The sequence below is a fragment of the Octopus sinensis genome, linkage group LG23 (assembly GCF_006345805.1).
Source record: "Octopus sinensis linkage group LG23, ASM634580v1, whole genome shotgun sequence".
Classification (NCBI taxonomy): domain Eukaryota; kingdom Metazoa; phylum Mollusca; class Cephalopoda; order Octopoda; family Octopodidae; genus Octopus; species Octopus sinensis.
In genome coordinates, this window is record NC_043019.1 from 2,621,731 (window position 1) to 2,646,692 (window position 24,962).

A 24,962-nucleotide genomic window follows, 5' to 3' on the forward strand; every position below is an offset into this window, starting at 1 on the left:
AAGATAAACAGTACATGACCTTGCAGGTGGGGTTCAATTAGAATTTTTTTCAGGCCAGTTAGCTCATCCCACTCAGAAAGTCCCTTAATAAGGGTTTAAGGATATTGAACGAAACACTCATCTTTCTAGAGGTAAATTATTCAAACTGCAATGAATTCCTTTCGACACATGGCTATTGTGCTCCCTCATTACTTATGCTCATGGTCAGAGATGCACATATCATCAGCCACCAATGGACATGTTCAACTGGTTATGGTCAAACATCTGAGAAACAAATCTGTGATACTGAGCAGAATATTTGCAGTAGCCTATTTTTTACACCATGACAAAACATTTACATGATAACACTCCTAATCAGTTAAGATGAGAACCCGTGAGAGGTGTTAGCATGCTGGGCAAAAATATGTTGCATTTTGTCTGTTTTTATGTTCTGGGTTCAAATGCTCCCTTTCATCCTTTCGGGGCTGATAAAACCAGTTGAGCATTGGGGTCTATTTCATTGATTTAGCTCCTCCCCCAAAATCACTGGCTTTGTGTCAAAATTTGAAACCATTATTATTATTATTATTGGGTTAGGGGGCAGTGCATGTCAGCCAAGTGATACTAGGGTATAAATATATGAAACCCAATATACCCATCATGACTACCCATCTGATAAGGGTACACCAGGTACATGCATCACAATTATGTGCACAACATGGTAATCTCATATCAGGGTAAACCTTGCAGGTGGGGGTTCAGTTAGAATTTTCTTCAGGTTGAGTAGACCATGCTGTTCAAAAGGTCCTATAATAAGGATGATGAATGAAAAACCCATGTTTCCAGAGGTGAATTATTCAAACCTCAAAGAATTCCTTTCTACACATGGCTATGGTGCTTTCTACACATGGCTATGGTGCTTTCCTACTACTTCTGCTCATGATCAAAGATGCACATGTCATCAACCACCAAGGAACATGTTCAACTGGTTATGGTCAAGCATCTGACAAGCAAATCTGTGATACTGTGCATAATATTTGTTGTTGCGCATCTTTTATACCAAGAAAAAACATGTACATGATAGCACTTCCCATCAGTTAAGATCAAAAGCCATGAGAGGCACTGCCTCGCACTTCTTCAGGATGTTATAATTTTAAGGCAGTGTTTTATGACTAGATATCTTTTCTGGTGCTGACTCTTTTAGTCACCTTTCATGACATGCATGTAGGAGTTACAGTATACCTGTTTTGTGGGAGAAGTTCTGTGTTGATATTTATCATGTAAATATGCAATTGTTTAGGTTTATTATGTTAAAGTGAAAGAAAATCAACAGAACATTTACTGGTGGGGAAACTCTGTACTGAAAGTAGAGTAAAATTTATTATGAAATTTCTTTTGGTTGGAACATTAGTTTCACTTGGCAGCTTATTCAACCAGTTAAAGCAAATTTCATTATATGCCTATGTGAGTGGGTGCATGCATGTGTGCATGTAGATACGGATACACACGTATATTTATATGTGTATGCGTGTTTAGTGAATGCTCTAGTGTAGGTGGTGTAATCATAGCAAGTAGAGTTTATGCCTTAGGTATGCAGGCTTGTTCCTTAATTAAAACTGTTTCACTTATTCTAAAATGCTTGGAAAAGATACATCACCTAAAAAGTCTTTACTCTAAGAAGTCATTGGGGTTTATCATCTTTTGAAGGCTACCTTTGATTTTTGAAAGGATAATCTATTCATTGAATCTACCATGCAAGTGCATTGAGTAGATAAATATTTTTCTTTTTTTATAATTAAAACATAAATATGATGTGGAAATATGGAGTGAAATGATGTTAATTGTTGTGGTTTGCAATTCATTTTTGTTTTTAGAAAACTCTTTTGTCTGTCAATATACCTTTCTAGTGAAGTTAATTATCCATAACTTTCTTATAAAGTAATAAGCACACATTTTCTCAATTATCATCATCATTATCATCATCATCATTATTATTATTATTATTATTATTATTATTATTATAAAAGAGGCAAGCTGGCAGAATTGTTAACACACTGGACAAAATGCTAGTAGCATTTCGTCCATACTTATGTTCTGAGTTCAAATTCTGCTGAGGTTGACTTTGCCTTTCATCCTTTCGGGGTCGATAAATAAAGTACCAGTGAAACACTGGGATCGATGTAATATGCTAGTTGCTTCCCTGCAAATTTCAGGCCTTGTGCCTTTAGTAGAAAGGATTATTATTATTATTATTGTTATTAAGATGGCGAGCTGGCAGAATTGTTAGCATGCCGAGCAAAATATTTAGCGGCATTTTGTTCTGTGTTCAAATTCTGCCATGGTTGACTTTACCTTTCATCCTTTCGGGGTTGATAAATTAAGTACCAGTGGAGTACTGGGGTAGATGTGATCAACTTAACCCCTTCCCCAAAATTTTGGGTTTTGTGCCTATAGTAGAAAGGATTATTATTATTGTTATTAAAGTGGTGAGCTGGCAGAAATGTTAGAACATTGGAAAAAGTGCATTCTAGTATTTGTTCCTGTTCTTTACACTCTGAGATCAAATCCTACCATGGTCAACTTTCCCTTTCATTTCAGGATTGATAAAATAAAGTACCAGTCAATTACTGGGGTTGATGGTATTGACTAACCTCTTCTCCATAAAATTTCTGGTTTTGTACCAAAATTAGGAAGCATTCTTCTTTTTTTTTTTTTCAATGATAAAAAAAAATATATTTGATTTTTCTTAATGAATTGTCAGTTTTAGTAATGTATTTGGAGGTTGATAACAGCAAAACTTTCCTTTATCAACACTCTGATTTAAGCCACTTCTCTGAGCAATGATTTTATAGATCACATTTAATAAACATATAACTAATTATCTAATAATGAAACAAGAGCAAGCTTATTGATTAAATGTATTTTGTACTACAGTTAAAACCAAAACCTTTTCTTTCCATCTATTTCTATTAAACAATTGATCATTAAATTCAGATTAATATACAATTGTATATTTACATTGTGAGTTCGGGTAAAGTTGATCTGTTGAGGAAGTTATATGGTTCATACTAGATGTTAGTGAAAACATAACATAATCCCAAATGAGTCATTGCTATACCATGTGCGATTTCATATTCATGCTGAGTTCTAGAGGCTGAACCCTTCCTTTTCCGGATTATCTACTATGACAAGAAATCTCAGATACAAAGTACCAGCGAAGAGAAATAATTTGCTCATGTGACAAATTTGCTTTAGAGATTTGGTTGTTGAAAGATTATTGTGCCTGTATGAAAGTTGTATTTCCTCTCAAAAGATGTTTTCTAAAGAGAATTGCAATTAAATTGCATGTTTTTTGTCTTGTGTTTCCCATATATATGTTTACATTCAGTCTCAATATTCAAATATGGGATCTCTTTGGTTTGAATGGCAGTTTTTTCTAGTGGTGTCATATGAAATTGTCACCCATAATTATGACCCTATTGCATTTCAATGTTTTAGGGAAGGGTATCTTTTTTTTTCTTCACAAATGTAAATAAACCCAATCTATTTCTTAAACAAGGGACATATTCATACAGTACACAATGTTTTTTTACTTCAATGGACGTCATTGATTGGTTGAAATTGCAGAAATTGAAGATAAAAAACAACAAGCATTTTACAAACTATAGAATTTTCTCAATAAAGCCAAGAGAAAAAGATGTTTTATAAACACATTCTACCAGTATACAAAGTTTAAAATTTTTTAGTTACCTAGAAATTATGCTAAAAACTGCCGTTCAAACCGAAAAGATCCCAAATATGTATATTTATTTATTTTTGAAATGTGTATAAATTTCAATTTTAAAGCTCAGTTCTTAATTTAAGTATTAAATTATTGAAATGCCATTTGGAATATTAACTCTGATGTTAACTTTATTTTTATGGATTAAAATATACCTGTAGTTGTTCAATGTTTTCTAGAAATTAATTTTGAAAGTTAATAAAATAAATAATTGATTGACTATTTTTTAAAAATGAAGTTAGTATATTAATTTTCTTCAGTATTTAAGAAACTTATCAATAAAATTATTTACTTTGTTCTATACAATATATTTTTAGGATACCAAGTGAATTGAATGAAACAGATTTTTATTACATTCAGATTTTCTCTTTCATTACTACCTACTAGATTGTTTATCTTATAATAGTTTTATGAACAGTTATATTACTTTCTCTTTTATACTGTATGATTCTTACTCATATAATCCTTTTCGTTTTAGTGCAAGGAGATGCTGCACCACTTGATGTTCCAAGTAAGCAACTCTTCAAATTTTAGTAATAATTTCAAATTTGTAAATCTGATAAAGATATACAAGGGGGTGCTGAAAAGGTCCTGGCTTTGGATAAAAGAAAATAAAAGAAGGATCAGTTAATTATGATTTATGCATCTTAAACTATAGCAAATATTGATAAAAATAAAAATAATTTTTAAATGCTCATAATTACTAATGAAAATCAGAAACAAAATGACATACATATTTCATTTTCTAATTTATAAGTACAATGATTTTACATTATTAGCTTCATGAGACTAAAAATTTCATCTGCATGACGGGATTTCATAAGGAAACTTGTACGTTAAATTATATTAATTTCTTTATTACTTTGTGGTTTGAATTATTGGTGATTTTTTTTTTCTTCCTTTTTTTAAAATATTTTCAGCTGATGCAAAAGCAGACATAGTATTTCTTGTACATATGTCAAAGAAGTCAACAAAAGCTGATCAAAATCTTCTCAAAATGTTTATGAAGAAATTACTTTCATCAGCTGATATAGACTCTGGAGCTGTAAGAGTAGCGATTGTAACATATAATGTAAATTCAAAAGTGGTTAGCAATTTTGATACGTACACTAGTAAAACTGATGTTTTTAACGCTATTGATAACATGAATAGGTTTAAAGGTCCTAAGGCTAATGCTGCAGCTGGTTTGAAGATGGTTCTCAATAAAATATCTATCAACAAAAGTGGTGACCGCTCTAACGTCAAAAATACTCTTATTATCGTTACTGACCAACAATCAGTTAAGGTCCAAAATTCAAAGAAAAATGCTGATAAATTAAGAGGAAAAGATACTGAAATATTTACTGTTGGTGTAGGATTTGATTCTTCAGCCGAGCTAAATGAAGTAGCAAATCATCCTGCAGGTGTACATGCACAATTTGTTGAGGATTATTCCAAAATAAATGAAGCAAATGATCTACTACTTCAAAGTATTCCAAGTCGTAAGTCTAATTTGATATTTTCAGCATGTTTCCAATGGAATATTGTTGCATGGATTTCCAAAATTTATTCTGGAGGAACATATTTCTAAAGTAAAAACATTAATGTTTTCTAAGTACAGTTTAGTTGAAAAATTATCTTTAATTAATAAGATATAAAACTTAGAAATTACATTGTTTACAGGCAAACATTATTTCAAGTTGTACAAATTACCTGTCACAGTTCTATAGATTACAGCTGACTCTTTCTAAATCAATCTGCTTATATGGTCCATGCATAAGCATTTTATTTCAAGCCTTACACCAGTTATAACTTTTTTACAACACTTACAGACACCTCTCCAGTATCACAGCAAGAAAAGCAAAAGTTTCTGTTTTCCACATAAAGATCTGTACAACTTAATCATGTAGCTCTTTACCAGTATAGTTATTTTGTGTTTACATTTGGCTGTTTTTCTATTCAGAAGAATTATGTTAATTATTTGTAAAACTTAATTCCCTATTTCAAATGACTCCTGTTCCAATGAATTTTGTAGTTATTTTTTTGTAGTTTTCTTAATAAAATTTCAGGAAAAGAATTGTAGATCTTACTTTCCAGCAAAATACATCTTTTGAACAAAATGAATTTTAAATAAATTCACATGTTTCTTTTCCTATCTTGATTAATATAGTTATGAAGAAAACAGTGTCAAGATCAACAAATCGCCGTAAGTAAAAGCTTAACATATACATTGCCAGATATTTGTAAGTCGCAGCTTTTTAATCACTATTTGTTCTCATAAAATCTAGTTATTTTTGTTTATCTGTATTTTTTGTTTGCTTTTCTGTTTTCTGGTTTAAATGCACAGTAAACCTATATTTCATGACTTCTTGATTGCTTTATTATCTTATCCTCTTGCTTAATTTAGTTTGTACAAAACTTGCAGTTCACTAAATTACTAGTTACTTAACAAGACTGCAATATTTTCATTCAGTTACCAATAATCCAGTCTACTTAGTTGTAAGATAATATAAAGACATTTCAGGCGGCGAGCTGGCAGAAACATTAGCACACTGGGCGAAATGCTTTGCAGTATTTCGTCCGTTGCTGCGTTCTGAGTTCAAATTCCGCCGAAGTCGACTTTGCCTTTCATCCTTTCGGGGTCGATAAATTAGATACCAGTTATGCACTGGGTCGATGTAATCGACTTAATCCGTTTGTCTGTCCTTGTTTGTCCCCTCTGTGTTTAGCCCCTTGTGGGTAGTAAAGAAATAAATATAAGGACATTTCACCACTATGAGTAATAGAAGTATTCTGTAATTGATCAGTGTTTTATTATCTTCACCTACTGATTTATGATATTTTTATAGGCCTAAGAAGACTGTAAAATTTCTCTTGTATTTTCTCTTGAACTGTTACTTGAAGTAAATCTTTCAGTAGTACCTAATTAGGTTGGAGGACATTATGTGATCATGGTGCTTGTAAAATATTGTAAAACAGATAGAGATATGAGAATGGCGAACAGGTTTTTTTAAAATTTCATTTGATTTTAAATGTCATACTGTTTTTATACTTTCTTTTATTTATGCATGCTAAATATAGCACATGTAAGTTAAATAATGAATAGATTTTGCAGTACCTTTACAAAATTAACAAAATTAAAAATTATTATTTAGAAATAGTTTAAGTATTAGGATATAGGAGTTAAAGATTTTTAAAATGAATATTTTAGTTGAAAATGCATGGTATTTTAATTATTATTATATCTATATTCTGATAATTATTTCTTTATAGCTGCTCCAGTTGACAATACAATATATCAGAGTAAGTATATCTGTCTGTTTCATGTGAAGTAGAAACAGATTAAAGACAAATATTTTTATATTAATATTTCATTTAAAGAAATTTATAGTATTGCACAAATCACATTTAATAGTGAATAGTATTTGATAAAAGGTTATTGTTGCATGGTATTTAATTATTAAATCTTGGTAAAATGTGAATAATTCAGTAATATGGTGTCCAAAGTATTTCTAATATAAAATAATTAAAATTTAAGCAGCCATTAAAATGCTGTATCTCTCTACATCAGATATTTAAGAAGAATTAAAAGACAGTTTCTGTTTTAAATGATTAAAATAGACCAATTGTTTTCCATTGGTGATTTCATTATAATATATTGTAATGAAGCATGATGGATGAGGCTTGAAAGTATTAGTAAGTCATTATTAAGGACTTATTGTAGAATTGTATTCTCAAAAAATATGTTACTTTCTTCAGTTAATTTACCTTGAAAGTAAATGCTACTTACCACTTTAAAATATGGTAGTCAGTATTAAGAAATGGCAGCAAATGATGCAGCCCTTGCTTACTAATAAAAAGTCTAAAATTCCTTTATTAGTTGAAATTAAAAATCCAGATTCAGTACTGAAAATGCAATTTCAAATATAGTTTTATTTCAATTTAGAGATTGAAATTTATGGCATCTGAATGTAAATGCCAAACTGCTTTTTTATTAGTTGTAATTTTTAAACATATTTCAATATTATGTTATCAAAAAAAAAAAAAAAAAACAACCCTGCAAAAGAGACATGCTTGTTATAGATGTTCTATATTGTGGGAATCCAACAAAATGACCAGCAAAAATTCCAAAAGAATTCAGAAAGTTACAAAATATTAAAAAAAATATTTTTAGATGTTTCTTAAGTCATTATGATTTTTAAAAAAAGAATAATACAAAGAAAACTCCAAATAGTTATATGTAAAAATAGCCTGTACATTTTCAACATGTATGGCATATAAATTGCATTGAGGCTGTATAAAATTTTTGAGAATTAGAGTGCTACTAAACTTGTCATTTAGTACACTGCTTAATCTTACTTTATCACCAACTCTTGTCATTAATGTCATAAAGAAATGTCAGAATGCTCAAAACCTCACTTTATTCACCAGACTTTAAGCAATGCAATCACTGTACATTTTTTATAACATCAACACAGAATGCAGCCCAAACATTAACGCCACTTTCACTGATACTTTTCATTGTGAGCACATTGATTATGCATCCAACCTCACAAAAGAAGAATGCTTTGCACCACATAACAATGAACAAGTTGATGATAATCTAATATGCATGTAGATTAGTGTCACATATAAATTCAAATTTCTTCCACTTTTTCAGCTTCTGATGAACTGGATCTTGTGTTTGCCATTCACATATCAGAGAACGTTAATGATGTAGAAATGAGAGAACTTATGAATTTCCTTATAAATATGTTTGGCCGAGCAAACATTGCTGCCGGCAAGGTTAGGGTTGGGGTAATTACCTATGGTGAGACAGAATCAGTTATATTTGATTTGAATGAATATAATGATGCAACTGCAATGGGTCAAGCCATTTCTAGTACACTGACTGGATCAAAGTCTAATAAAGTAAATGTAGCAAATTTATTGGAATCAGTACGTACCAAAATGTTCCAAGATGCAAAAGGGGACCGTAAAGGAGTACCAGATGCTTTGATAATATTAACTGATAAAATATCCAATATGGAAGTTGGTGAAATACAATTTCAGGCAGCTGAAACGCAGAAAAAAGGCATAAGAGTTTTTACAGTGGGAATCAATCTTTCTGACAAGGCTGAATTGGAAACAGTTGCAAGCAGACCTACTGACCAAAATGTGTTTACCGTTACATCCTACAGTGAACTACCAAGAACTGAGCAAGAGATAGTCAACCAACTTAATGTCTGTGAGTACAAATAGACACAAAGACAAAATGTGATAGAATATATGTTAATTGACTAACTTCAGATTTATATTCAGAAAATTTAGTGTACATTTAGGACATAAATTTCTTAAACTTTATCAGTTGAAGCAAATACATAAGTACATTTATGAATGTATACCTGATTGGATGGCTGATGATTATTGAAATGAATGTGAATTTATTTTTAGCAATCATTTTCTCTTTCAATTCCCACCTTAAGATTGGTGTGTGTCTGAGTAAGTACATATATACATGAATAAATATGAATATACATGTGGGGAGTGTATACACATACATAAACATGCACACACACAGAGACATACATAAATATATATATATATATATATATATATATATATATATATATGCACACACACACACATATGATGATGGCAATCCCTCAAGGTTGAGGATGATGGTCTTCACGCAAATTTACTGGTGAGTCCGTAGGTGACCGATAAGACCAATTCTTGCTTGAAAAGATCGGTCGCAGTGCGGACATCTAGTGCCGGAAGGGAGAGTCGCACGTGGTTGTTGTTGGCACTCCTTTCGTCGTTGTCTTTTCTCCTCCAGCTCTGCAGACCATTTTGACTCGAAAGTCGCCGTTCCCTCATGGATGGTGGTTTTCCAGAGTGGTCTGTTTTCTGCCGTTTCCTCCCAGTTAGTGAAGTCGATGTCACACTTTTTGAGGTTCGTTTTCAGGGAGTCCTTGTAGCACACACACACACACATATATACATATACATACATACATACATATATATATATATATATATTTACACACATATATTCGTGCATATAGAAAAATGCATATAATCTGCGCGCGCGCGTGTGTGTGTGTACATACACACACACACAGTATGTTTTTTTCCTATATGCATGTACATATATTTATGTAAGTTTATATATTCATGTATATATCACACATATATATTCATGTTTATTCATGTGTGTATGAGCCCACTCAGACATAATCTGCATTTGTGTAGATAAAAATATACAGGTTTGTGTGTACATTTACACACATGAATGTGATTGTATGTGTTTGTGTATGTATCTATATGAATAATTTTACTGTTGCTGGTATGATTTGAGTGGGTCACTACAGTTGGAGGCAGTGCACATGCAGAAGTACTGTTCACCTGGATGGGTTAGAGGACAACATCTAATTTTCACTTCATTTTTACGTGGTTCCTATGAATATATGTATGAGTATTTGCCTCTCTACCTGTCAGTCTACCTATACATATATATACACGTGTATATATGTATATGTATATATGTGTGTGCATATATAAATATGTACACATATGTGTGTATGTGTATATATATGTACATACATACATACATACTTACATACTTACACACACACACACACATATATATATATATACTAATGTATATATATATAGGTGTGTGTGTAGCCATATATATGTATATATATATATATATATATATATATATATATATATATACATGTAGATATATATAAAATGGTATAATGTATTTACATAGGCGCAGGAGTGGCTGTATGGTAAGAAGCTTGCTTCCCAATCACATGGTTCTGGGTTTGGTCCCACTGCGTGGCACCTTGGGCAAGTTTCTTCTACTGTAGCCTTGGGCCAATCAAAGCCTTGTGAGTGGATTTGGTTGACGAAAACTGAAAGAAGCCCATCGTGTATATATATATGTATTTGTGTGTCTGTGCTTGTTTCCCCATTATTGCTTGACAACCAATGTTGGTGTGTTTACATCCCCATAACTTAGCAGTTCAGCAAAAGAGACTGATAGAATAAGTACCAGGTTTTACAAAGAATAAGTCCTGAGGTTGTTTTGTTTGACTAAAGGCGGTGCTCTAACATGGACGCAGTCAAATGACTGAAACAAGTGAAAGAATATATATAATGTATGTATGCATATATATATATATATATATATATATATATATATTATAAGGCACTAAAAGAGAATGACTCTTCCTAGACACAACAATATATATAATGTGCGTTTTATATATATATATATATATATATATATATATATATATATACAGATATATGAAAATATCTGTATGTTTTTCACTGAATGAACCACAAAACCTGTATCATCCGCATAAATAAACTCTCTAATGAGAGGGCCAATCGTTTTGGCTAGGTCATGAAACATCTTAGATTATAGAATTTACCAGAAGTTCTAAATTGCACGTACATGCTGAATTTGGAAGATATATGTAAGTTGCATGGTAAAGTGTATAGTGATCAGAGTGGGTGCTGAAATGTCCATGGAATTGGATCTGAAAGTGTCTCATTGATGTTCGCATTTTGATGAAACTTTTTGAATATTCTAACAAATGATATTGGACACCTTCTCCAATACATGGACAGCATTTGGTCTAAATATTAGCATAAAAAGAGGTAGATGTCATGTACACTTCTCCAGTGAGGAAACATTTGGAACCTGACATTCTCAAGGGAGGAAAAGGACTTGAAGTGGTGGACAACATTGTTTATCTTGGAAGTATGCTTAATAGAGATGGTTGGCTTGATGCTGAAATAAAGCACAGGATTGTGAAAACTAGTGTGGCTTTTGGGAAACTTGTGAAGCAAGTCCAGTCAGATCAAAGTATCTTGATAAACATGAAGCCTTTGTTCTAACAGCCCTGTTCTATGGATGCAAAACGTGGACAACTAACAGGCATCATATTAACCAGTTATAAAGGTTTCATCAGCATTGTATCCAGCACATCCCGAATATAAAGTGGTCCTCTTAGACACCTGATTTTGCTGAGAAAGGTATATCATAAAAGACACCCTTAAAGATCTGAAGATTGATATGGATACCGGGGAGACATTGGGTGAAAGCCATACTTCATGAAAGGAGACTATCAAGTACAGATGTGGGATCTTTGAAGGAAAGTGATTAGAATATGCTGCAGTGACTGTAGAAACTAAGTGGAAATTCAGGTGCATTGTGCATGAACAATTTCTTCTTTCAAGGATTTCAGTCACATGAGCTAGGGAGAAAATCAAGCTACTTTTGGGACGGTTCTTCCACTACACATATTTTCATTCCTGAAGAATGACAGCTGGGTTGAAAAAACCACCTGCCTGCTCATGATCATGTGATGTTCAATGAAAAGATTAGTCTTCTGAAAAGAAATAGCAATCAGCATATATATATATATAGTTAATCCAAACATGAAAACACCAAGAGAAAACACAACAACGCGAGGACGTGGAACAAATATAGTATTATTGGATGCTCAGGAAGGAAGGGAAGAAGGAGGGTTTAACGTTTCGAGCGGAGCTCTTCGTCAGAAACATAGGAAAAGGAAAGATCCAGAGAAGGGAAGACGGAGGAAAAAAAATCGCCAACAGTACACATGCGATCACATTTTGTATATATATATATACACACACACACACACACACACACATATATATGTCCAACCCATGCTAGCATGGAAAACACACATTAAATGATGATGATGATGATATATTTATATATACATACTTACATGTATATTGCTTTGTTTGATTGCTTATGACAACTCATCAAAGGTGATGATATTGTTGATCTAAGATTTTCATCCTTCACTCCAGCACATTCTTTCTCATGGGAGCAGACATGACTGGCAAGACTGATACAATATATGCAGATCCTGTGATGCTGAAGGCACCGAAAGGGACTTCAAACAGCTGCTAAGTGTTGATGGTGATGTGTCCTCTGGTCTTCATGTAGTCTTCTGCACTCAGTTTCAAAGTGCTCTACTCCAGCATCACATATGGACTTCCATGCCTTCCAGTTAACACCCATAGCTACCATCTGATTGGAAGGGACACCACATAAAATGAGAGTTCACTTGAGATGAACATGAAAACCAAGTTTTGGATATCCATGAAGACATATGTATATGTATGTATCTGACAGAATGCCAGTATATACATACACACACATATGTTATATGTGTGTGTTTGTATATATATATATTAGAATAAGAAGCACACTTTTAAACCCTTTTGTTACCATATTTCTGTTGAGATGCTCTCTGTTTCTTTTAATTAATTTTAAATATAACAAAGAATTTAGTAAAATAACGTAGTTATCATTAAGCTAGTGTTAGGAACATAAATTGACTAAGGTTTGGTGGAAGATTTTAATTCAGAACCTTTGTACTACAGAGACAGAGGCAGTTTCAGGCGAGTTGATATCAAAAGGGTTAAAAGCAATAAGTATTAAAATATAAAGTTAAAGTCTGGTCATATAGTGACCAATGGTTTCATATCCAAGAAAGCTACAACATTGCGGACAGCTTATCAGACTTTATGAAGATGAGTTTCTTTTCACCTTACGGAGGCAGAGAAACGCTAGGATAAGAATGTCAAACAGCAAACAGAAAAAAGTTATTGAGGACGGGTTATCTCCCCTGGACCAAAGGCTAAATGGAAGTTAGGATGTATTTCATTAAGGTCTCTTATTAGCAAAGAAACAGAGAAACTTGATTTTCCAGTAAGCAGTGCTTGAAATGAACACATTTAGAGAAAATTTCCCTATGATTATTTAATGCACTAGGCTTAGAACAGCTTTTAAGAATTTTGATTTGCTCTGCAATGCAGATTTTGCTGTGCCCACTCCTATTAATATATGGGCCTAGATGTTCTATACCTGAGATATGGTATCCCTTGATCTTTGAGGTGTTACACATGGTTGGCCAGGGATGTGACAAAATGTATTTCTTGGATTTTGAAGGATGACTGGTGGTTGCTGAAAGTGTTTATATGTCATTATCCTCGTCATCTAACATCTGTTGTCCATGCTGGTAAGCGGAGGGACTGCACCAGACTCCAGTTTGATTTTCAAATAATATAATAATGAAATTATTGTATACAGTGCTCAGGTGCACCACAACTTGTCAAAAGTGCATATAAAGCATATGCAGTAATGTACAAATGTCTAGAAAGTGAACAGTGTATGAGTCAGATACATGCTTGTGTGTGTGTGTGTATAGAGGGGAGAAAATCAGGTGTAGTGTTGGCGAATCTCAGGAAGCATGGAAGTTTTGAAGGATGCAGTGCTCCGACAACTAACAACTGATGCCAGCAGTTTGTTCCATACTTAAGCGACTCTTAGTGTGAAAAAATGTTTCCAAAAGTCATGGGAGCTGTGCTGTTTTCTGACTTTGTAAACATATCCACGGGTGTTAGACAGGTGGAGTTTGAAAAGGTGCTCAGAGTTATTGTTTGTAAGATGATTAATAATTTTATGGGTGTCTACCAAGTCAACTGCCAGACGTCGGAATTTCAATGTATCCATGCCCAGGGAAATAAGGCATTCAGAATATGGCAAATACCTGATGCAGGGTATTCACTTGGTTGCACGTTGCTGAACGGTTTCCAGACGATTAATATCCTGGGCAAGATAGGGGTTCCAAACCGGTGATGCAAATTCCAGGTGAGGTTGCACCATAGCTATATAAAGCCACAGATAGATAGCTGGAGAGTGGCTCACAAAGGACTTGGTGAATGATGCCAAGACACCCTCAGACTTCTTCACAATTTTAGGAATGTGTTTTGTCCAACACAAATCGCTGTCAACAATAATGCCCAGGTCACTTTCACAAGAAGACTTTTTGAGATTAGCCTGGTCGGTCACGGTGATATATATATATATATATATATACATAGATATGTATATATATATATATATATATATATATATATATATATATATATATGTTTGTGTAATGATGCATCATTTTTAGGTGCTCTTTACTAAGATGGAAACAAAATGTAGACAATTAGCAGGATGAATACTGAAGCCCTTCAGGACAAGAGACCAAGAAGTCATGTCAACTCTGTGGAAGACCTTTGTTCACACCCACCAGGACAACTGTTCTAATAGCAGTGCTGGAGATTATCCATCACTACTTCACTAAAGAGCTTGCCAGCAGATGAACTACTGAAACAGATTGAAAAAAAAACTAAGACTTTACTCACTGGGGCAAACACTTAAGATATATGTAAATGTTATATGTGGAAAATTCCGAAAGTGCTAGTATCTAATTTTGGCAGCTAGAGTAACACAAATGACTGTACTTGATGTTATTGTGCTGTGTGAAAGATGCTGTCCACTCCATTGAAAATGAAGACCAGGTACTACAATAGCTTGAGATTCTGCCAAAAGAATTAAAATGTCTGCATAATGTGGATGTATTCAAAGAGAAATTGGACATTTTCCTATCCCCAATACCAGATGAACCAATGTATGTATATATGTATGTATATATATGTATGTATATATATATGTGTATGTATATATATGTATATATATATGTATATATATATGTGTATGTATATATGTATATATATGTATGTATATATATATGTGTATATATATGTATATATATGTATGTATATATATGTATGTATATATATGTATATATATGTATATATATGTGTATATATATGTACATATATATATATATGTATATATATATGTGTATATATATATGTATGTATATGTATATATATGTGTATATATATATGTATATATGTATGTATATGTATATATATATATGTGTATATATGTATGTATATGTGTATATATATGTATGTATATGTGTATATTATATGTATATATATGTATGTATATATATATATGTATGTATATGTATGTATATATATGTATGTATATGTATGTATGTATATATATGAATGTATGTGTATGTATGTATATTTATATGTGTGTGTATATATATATATATATATATATTATATATATGCATGTATACATAGATACACACACAGACATACATATATGAGTGAGTGGACAAAGAAAGAAAGGAGGCACTCAATACATTTGGTAGGAGTTTCATATATTGTTATTTAAAATTAGTTTGGTTCGACCCCTGGGTCCTGTATATAAAGAAGGATGGATAACTATTTTGCTGCTGTATTTATGTCATATGTGGAAGTGCTGGTTTTCTTGTTTGTTTTGGTGATCATGTTTGTGAGGAGTCTTGCATGAGTGGAAATATTTGCTTCATGCAAGGATATGTGCATAAGGTGATTGCTTTATTTTTGCATGTGATCATTTAAAGAGTTAAGAAAATGGGTTAGAGTGATGCTGAAACCCTACCTTCTTTATGATGTTCCATAAGTCAGCTTCAAAGCTCTCAATGTCTTTTATCTGGGAAGGGCACTTTTAGGATTTAAAACTGAACCTATCTGCAGGTGTAGTAGTGGATGGGTTCTTGAAGAAGAAGGCTTTCCAGTGCAAATGTTTGATGATACTTTTTGCTTTCTCCCTGAGACACGTTAAATATAGTTTCCTCGGTGGTATCCACATGTTTTACAACAAATATGGCAGTGGCTGTCTCTCCATTGCAAACTGTTTATCAGACATTTGTGAATGGATCTCTAAAGTCTGGAGCGCTATGAATGACAAACAAAAAGAGAGGCACTCAGCACATTTAGTAAGAGTTATATTATGATTTAAAAAGTTTTATCTGGCCCCATGCAACTTGAAGCTTTGCAGGCTTGTTATAGGAATCTAGCTTGTCAGGCAGAGGCAACTGAATATGAGGACAGTGGAAGTCCAAGATGGTTACTATGCTTTTCTCTTTTTCTCCATAACACTATCAAATCTGGCATAACACTACCAACAGCAAATCTGGCAACCCCACCAATGATGTGGTTGTCATTGTGTTGTGCCAACACACTGTCGCATCAGTCCATGCACATAATCACACTCAGACCCTATATTTACACGTTCTAGCATATACCAGTTGTGCTCATACACACAGTTATCAGAGGTATGCACACACACACACACACACACACACACCAGATGTAACTACATGCACACACACTCCTTCATGCAGATAAACGTTTGTAAACACTCATATAGACACATATGAATACAGAAATGAGCACATTCACACACGCTAGACATTCATACATATACATATATAAATACAGAAATGAGCATATACACACACATATGCACACACATACAAGCACCCACACATGTACATGCACACATGTGCATATGGCACATACTAATATATAGTTATATATTCACCCACACACACATGATAGACACACTCATTTATTTGCACACACAAGCAAACACTCATAGCTGATATGCACCCACATATACACCCACCTCTAGAAAACATATTTACACCAGCTTACACATCACCGGAATACAAACACACATACACAACTGACACACACAACCATGAATTCATTCAGCAAGAGCACAACTACTCACCCTGTTGGTGAGTTGCCACCAACATCCTGTCTAGCCATATGGTCCAAGAAATACAGATTGGGCTCTCTGTTGATGTATTTGGTATTTGAATACTGTTATCAACAACACCATGTGACCCATCTTAACCAATAGCAGCCCAATTTCTAGTAGCCATCTTGGATTTCCTCCATCTTTGCATTTGGTTACTTGATGAGCTGGATTCCAGTGATCAGCTTACAAAACTTTAGGTTGTATGGGGCTGAATATTGTATATATTCATATATATATATATGGGGCTGAATCACAGTTTTTAAATAATAGTTTACATGCATACACACATGCACTCACACACACACACACACACATGCATGTATATATATATATATGTAAATATGTATCTATATATATATGTATGTATGTGTGTGTGTATATATATATATATATATCTGTTTCAACAGGTATTGCAGGCACTTGCACTGGAAAGGTATATCTGAGGGAATAAGTGGAATTTTAGGAGTGAATATAGGCTCACCGCTTGCTTTACCAGTCAAAATTGTTGTCTTCAAGACTGTTAGCATCATCTTCATTATAAGTTGTGTGCCATTGTAAAGCTTTGGTGGATTGAGGTTCCGAAGCAGTATAACTGGTGTTCCAATCTTGAGTTGTGAGGTGGGAGGCCAAGTGGTGTTAGACTATTCAAAAATTCAACTATGCTCATGGATTTTGAAGCCCTCAGAGGAAATATAACTGCCCAACTTATATTGCTGAATTTCATCTGCCTGCTTGCCCACCTGTTCAAGTCCCAAAACTGCCATATCTGAGCCCTTATTGATGTATTTACATACATATTGAATACTTTTAATAGAGTTGCATGACTCAACATTAACATGGGCCTGCAATGTTTTAGACAGCAATGGGTTGGAGGGCACAATCCAGCTGTTGTCATTTTCCATCTCTTGACCATTAGCACTGAGCTTGGTAGTGTTTAGGGTGATCAGAGGAAAATGAATGGGTTATTTCCCTCAGCTAGGAAAATGAATGGGTTATTTCCCTTGAATGTTAAAGGAATATATATTGGTTATATACGTGGACCCCTTCTAGGGACCTAGCCAGCCAATTATAGATTTTTACTAAACTTCAATGAGCCTAGTAACAAACTGGATGTTACTTGAACATTTTTGCAAAGTTTCACAAAATTCGTTAACATTTGTAGGCGGCAACTTGACACAAACAGACAACTTGCGTTTTTATATATATAAATATATATACACACACATATCCATACATACATATGAATATATACACACATGTATATATATATATATCTATACATGTGTGTGTTTGCATGTATGTGTGTGTTTGTATGTATATATATATATATCTATGTATATTAAATATATTGTATACTTTATATATATACATACATACATACCAGCTTAAGGTGACCTGCTCTACACATGGGTGAGGGTGTCGTTGTTACTTTCTGTTGCTTCTTTTCTGTTTCTGATTACCACATTTTCCCTCTTTGTTTCTCTCTCCTTTCTCTCTTACTCTCCCTTTCTCTTGGACTCTCCATTGCTTTCTCTTACTCTCTATCTTTCTCTATCTATCTCTCTCCCATTTATAAAAAATTAGATTTCCGTGCTTAAATTACAAATCTACTTCCACTTTACCATGTTGAAAATTAGATTGAAATCGGGCACAAGGTGTCCAATCTAGACCCCAAGTGTCCCCCAAAATCAATAAAATCCATGTTTTCACACAAAAGCAACCACTGTAGTGCCCCAAAACATCTCCCAATCACTTTCTCACCTCAAGTTACCCTCTCCTGTAAATTTTAATCCCCTTCCAGCCCCATTTAGATCCCTTTTTACATAAAAATCCAATTTGTATCAACGTTCGCCTTGCTTGTTTCGGTATTATAACCCGATTTCATTCGCGTCTACACGGGCCACATTTTAAAAGATGAGGAATTTTTCTCTAGAGGCCATGCCTTTCAATTGAGCAAACTCAAAGTTGCCATGCAAACTCGCTAGCACTTTTAACATAAGTGGGCATATTTTCAGCTCAATCCGACCACATAGGTACACATTATATATATATATATATATATATATATATATACATACGCATTAAATATGTACATATATATGCATTATATATACATGTCTACGCACTCTAAATACATATATATATATATACACACACATATATGTATACACATTATATATATATTTATATATACACACATATATATAAATTAACACACTATATCTGATTAATAATATCTTTTATATATATATATATATATATATACATATATATATATATATATGTATGTATGTATATATGTATGTATGTATGTATATATGTATGTATGTATATATATATATATATATATGATGTATGTATGTATGTATGTATATATATATATTATGTATGTATGTATGTATATATATATATATTATGTATGTATGTATATATATATATTATGTATGTATGTATATATATATATTATGTATGTATGTATATATATATATGATGTATGTATGTATATATATATATATATATATATATATATATATATATATTTATGAATATGTGTATTTTATTTGTGGGTAACCAGGCCTGGTTAACCCACAAATAAAGAATATTTATGTGTGTGTGTTTATTATATATATAATGTATATATATGTGTGTGTGTGTGTCTGTCATTATGCATATATATTTCCATACATACATATAAGCTACCATTTATTTATATTCCATATCTATAACTGCGTCTGTATGTATAGGCAGTATTACAATCATGTATTAAACTTATTTCATCATTCTTTTTCACCCTACATTGTATCTTTTCTTTCTGGATGTCTGTTTGAATGTGTATATCGATATGGTACACAGTCATGCTTTGATATTTATTTAAAAGTATTTCTAAATACTATAGATAAACTGATGTCTATGCAGAATTTATTTCAAAGATTGTGTAAATCAAAAATGCTAAAGATTAGTCATAGTATCTTCTCCAAAGTGTGCAATTCTTCACAACAGTTATCTTTATTCTTAACTGAAATATCAAACAAAAATTTCTTAAATTACTTACATTTCATAACAATATATTTCATATGAAAGTGATACATTATTCACCTTCAATTTGAAAATACTCTTCTGACTTTTGTGTACACAGTTAATATTTTCTAAACGTTTCTGCATAAAATTTTAAAGCCATTTATTAGAAGAAAACAGTCATTGAATTCTAAGTTAGAATCATACATAATACAGTGATAGTCCCAGTGCTTGTTGTTTTTAGTTGCATACAAATTCAAAAATTATATAATTTTTCAAGTATATAAATGATCATAAATTAGATATTAATTCTTAAATTGTAAACAGTTGTTTATGTTTTAAAATAAATATTAATAGTGAAGTAGTTTTCTCATAATATTTATTTAATATTATTTGTAGGGATTTATTAAAATGAGAAAATGATAAAAAATAGTATGCTATCTTAAAACTGCAATTGTTCTATGTTAAAAAATAAAATAGGTTTTAATGTTAAGTAAAAATTAAAGTGATATATATATATATTATTAGATATAATTAAGTATAAATTAAATCAAAATATTAAGGAAACCTATCCTTTTGATATTTTTATTGTTTAAAAATGTCTGACACTAACTTCCCTTGGTGTCTTACTCACAGTTCAACCTGTTGCAACTGTCACAGTTACAAACAGAGGTAAGTAATCTGCCACAGTTTGATGTATAAAATCTATTAACAAATTCTCTGGTCTCTAGACTAAAGGAATAAAGTTTAAATTCTTTGTTAAGTTTTCAAAATATGAATTTGTCATTTTGTCTCTTTCTCTGAGCTTATGACAATTCTAATTTTTCCTCCCTTTTTTTGCTAGATTTATGAAATATTTTATTACTCTGTACATAACAGAATTATCAAATCTTTTTTACTCTATACAGCTTTGCGAAAGCCTTACTCATTTAATTTTCAAATAAATGATATAGAATTAACTTTTAAACATTTCAGTAATTAATTCCTTTGTAAAAATGAATCAGTTGCCTAATTTTTCTGGAAAAAAAAAAGTTACGATATATTCTAAAATAGTTAACTAATACAAAGAAAATCTAAAAATCTAAACTTTAAATTAATTCTATTTAGATAAATGATACATAATAACTTATTTCAAAAATGGTAGTGCTTAGATTCTAAAAGCTACAACCTAAATGAATAAACATGAATACTATCTTTCGATTTTATTATAATTCTTCATGTTACAAAAATAACAGTACAGAAGATATCTGCAATATTCAACATGGACAAATTTACACCATTCAAATTTTGCAGCATATTATTACCCTGTTTATTTAACTGAACAAACGATATAGTAACAATGACAAAATTTACTAATTATATAAAATATTTCCACATCAATTTCAATTTCAACACTCCTATTGTTTTTGTTATGTTTTATGGTATATTTAGTTCTACTTTCATTTAACCATATTTAATTCCTGATTAATTACTTCAAAACTAAATTCTTGCAGTAACTCTTTAACTGAAGAGCAATTGTGTTAAGAAAACTTCTGTAACACTAATTTAATGAAAATATGCACGTATCTACTAATTAGTTGTTTATTAATGTAATTAAGCATACTAGAGTAAAATTTAGTAACACTTATACTTGTTGGAAAGCTGCTTCTCTATTTGCTATTGACATTTCTATTTGTTTCAAATAAACCATCTTCTGTGTCTTCCTTTCACATTCTTTAAACTGCTTTATCCTGATTAGACTTGCATTGGAAAATTAATTAGTATTTAACAGAGATATTTTCTATGATCAGTACTTTATTCATACCTATTGTTTAACTATATTTTCACCCCAAAATCTGAGAAGAAACTGTGGACTCCACCTCACTGCTAGAAGTGAGTAGCCTTTTAGTTTTTACAATAAGCCAAAGATTTCAATTAAAGAATAATTAACATTAATTTGCTTCCCATGTTATTCATATTCTTTTCAATAAAGAATGTTTGATGGTTGTATAGAAAAACAACAAAGATATAAAGACTAAAAGTTTGTATGAATTATAAAAAATTGGCAAACATTTATCACCTGTTCCCCTAAAATAAAAGATTTTTCTTTCATTTAAAATCTATAAGCCCTTCTTCATAAATTTGCAAATACAGTTAAAAGAACCAACAAATTAGATGTATATGAATTTGATGTATATATGTGTGTGTATGTGTTTGTGTATATGCACACACACACACAGAGACACACACACGCATACACACCCTATTCTGTTTCTTATTACTCTGCAGAAATGTATATATTTTCAAACCACAAAAGTATATATTTGTTCACAAGCATTTAAGTGATTAAGATAATATAGTTTTTAAAGGGAATTGTCTCAGTTCATTCTTTTTGTACCATTCTCAGTCCAGTAACTATTTTTGTTGCAAAATAATGTCATTATTTTCTTTCAGATGTATTTTTCCACAGCCTGTATTATAATTACTTAATTGTTTCATTAGAATTCAACTGGATGTCAGACTGAATTTTACATTCTGATATTCTTAAATTTATTTGAAAAACCAAACAAAATTACTTTTTGCACTAAATAGATTTTTGCATGTATTTATTGAATGCTGCTTATATTTTGCATGTGCATTCAAAGCACTTGTTGAATATTCAAACTGTCTTTTTTTAGATATATAAAGTCAACTACATACTATACCAATTCTAAGACGCGGGACACAACAAAGTCCATCAATGTGAATTTTATAAATATACTTTGAAATGTTTTCTTCTAAATATATAGGAAAATGCATTTAGAAGAACATTTTCAAGTGAATTTAATGGCTTTAATAGAACCAAATTTCCTATATCTATCTGTGATAATACACTTCATGAATAACTTAATTTATATTCCATTTAAATTCTGATGTGTAGTGATTTTTCAGTTTTCTAATGGCTTTATCAGGAGTGGAGGATAATACCCATGACTCTTCTCAGGGCTTTTTGACTCTTAGGAAATAGAGAAGTTATCCTCAGATCAGAGACCTGGTTTGCTTCAGACTGGAATCTGCTGAAGTTAGCCAAGTGTCAGGTGCTGTGTTAAATCAGGTGATAGATTAAGCCTACCACTTGAGTCATTGTTAAACCTTGCATTAACCCTAATCAAATGGTTAGGACTGTGTTTGTGTGCAAGAGACTTTATTTAATGTGTAATTTTCTTAAGATAATAGGGTATGATTTTCAAGAGAGGTAGATGCTATTTCTTGTAAGCTGATTAATCATTAGCAGGTTGTTTTGACTATCAATGAAATAATTTCATCCCACTGCTCTACTAAAAGACCCATTTAGATTGATATGAATGTCATCCAATTTAACAAGTAGCTACTGTTTAGTTAACTACTTATTATATTTCTGTCAGACATTAATGAGGTTGCAGTGACAAGTTCACTTGAAATAAACTCTTTAACTGATTATGAAATAGATAATTAAATAATTTAAATAGGAAAGATTAAATGGTTATTTATCCAGTAATGTTCTATATGCAGTTACATATTTCTGTCTAGATTAATATACATTACAACATATAAAAAAAATAATGGATAAAAGAAAGTAAATAGTAAATATATACCTATATAACCTACACATGAGTGAAGAGGGTATTAAATTTGTGGGAGAGGAGCATTCAATTCAGTATATTATTTTAATAATCTTTAAGGGTTTGGTGTGTGGACATTCAAATGAATATGGAACTAGAAATTTTGAGATTTTTAGGTTACTGAGGACAACAAATGTAGAGCTGTATAAAGGGTTGGCTTTATAAAGTTGTTGAACTCTTTGTATCATTATTTATTTCTTGTACTTCATTGTATTGTTGAATTATAATGGTCCATTAACAAATTTCTCAGTAATAGCTAGTTTGGCTATAATATTTTTTTATACTATTCTTTAATTTTTAAATTCTGTTGCTGTTTTATATTACTTTCTCAATCTTCTCAGAAATCAGAGATTTTCATGAAATGCAGTTAGTCTACTACAAAGATCATAAAAATATAACTATTGAATTTCGATGAATCCTGGTGATAGTATGTAATGATTAGTGTTGTTTACAATGTGGTTTGAATGTAGTTTTTATCTATTGTTGATTTTTACTTGTTATATCATTGTCCAGGAAGTTTGAATGTAAGTTTTCCCAGGAAGTTTGTATATAAGTAAGTAAATATATATGAAAATACTTAGGTATTTTCAAATATAGTTACAAGATATCAATTTCTGGGTGCTGAATCCCTATCTCAGAGCCTAAATTTGTGTTCCATTTATCTCTGTAACCAGCAAGCTGCACAACTACCATTGGAAAATGCATTCTGAAATATGCCTTCATCTCCTCCATTGGTGTAATGAAAGTAACATTATCCTGTTGACTGATGTACACACTTTTTAGTCTCATTGCTCATCCTGATAAAAATTTCTTCAGGAAAAAGCTGAGAAAAAAAAATCCAAAAGTGTTTGTTTCTAAATTCAAAGGTTTTGTAAGGACCACATCATTAATTCCAATCAGAATCACTTAGATCACTGATGTATACAGATGGCATTGAAATATCACTGATTATTTTTCCATATCCCAGTTCTTTTTCTCTAATCAAATAATTAATAAGAAATTAATCATTAGTAAATAATATCAGTGAATTCTAACTCAC

The 24,962-nt window shown here is 31.7% G+C and overlaps 1 protein-coding gene across 1 annotated transcript in view; it reads left to right on the forward strand.

The window, feature by feature from the left end:
* LOC115223639 (collagen alpha-3(VI) chain) overlaps positions 1 to 24,962 on the forward strand; it is a 146,226-nt gene that overhangs the window by 90,835 nt on the left and 30,429 nt on the right. Inside the window, 6 exon segments of the mRNA XM_036512622.1 lie at positions 4,239 to 4,271; positions 4,681 to 5,241; positions 5,910 to 5,945; positions 7,013 to 7,042; positions 8,400 to 8,966; positions 20,940 to 20,975. Of these exon segments, the coding sequence (XP_036368515.1) occupies positions 4,239 to 4,271; positions 4,681 to 5,241; positions 5,910 to 5,945; positions 7,013 to 7,042; positions 8,400 to 8,966; positions 20,940 to 20,975 (1,263 nt within the window).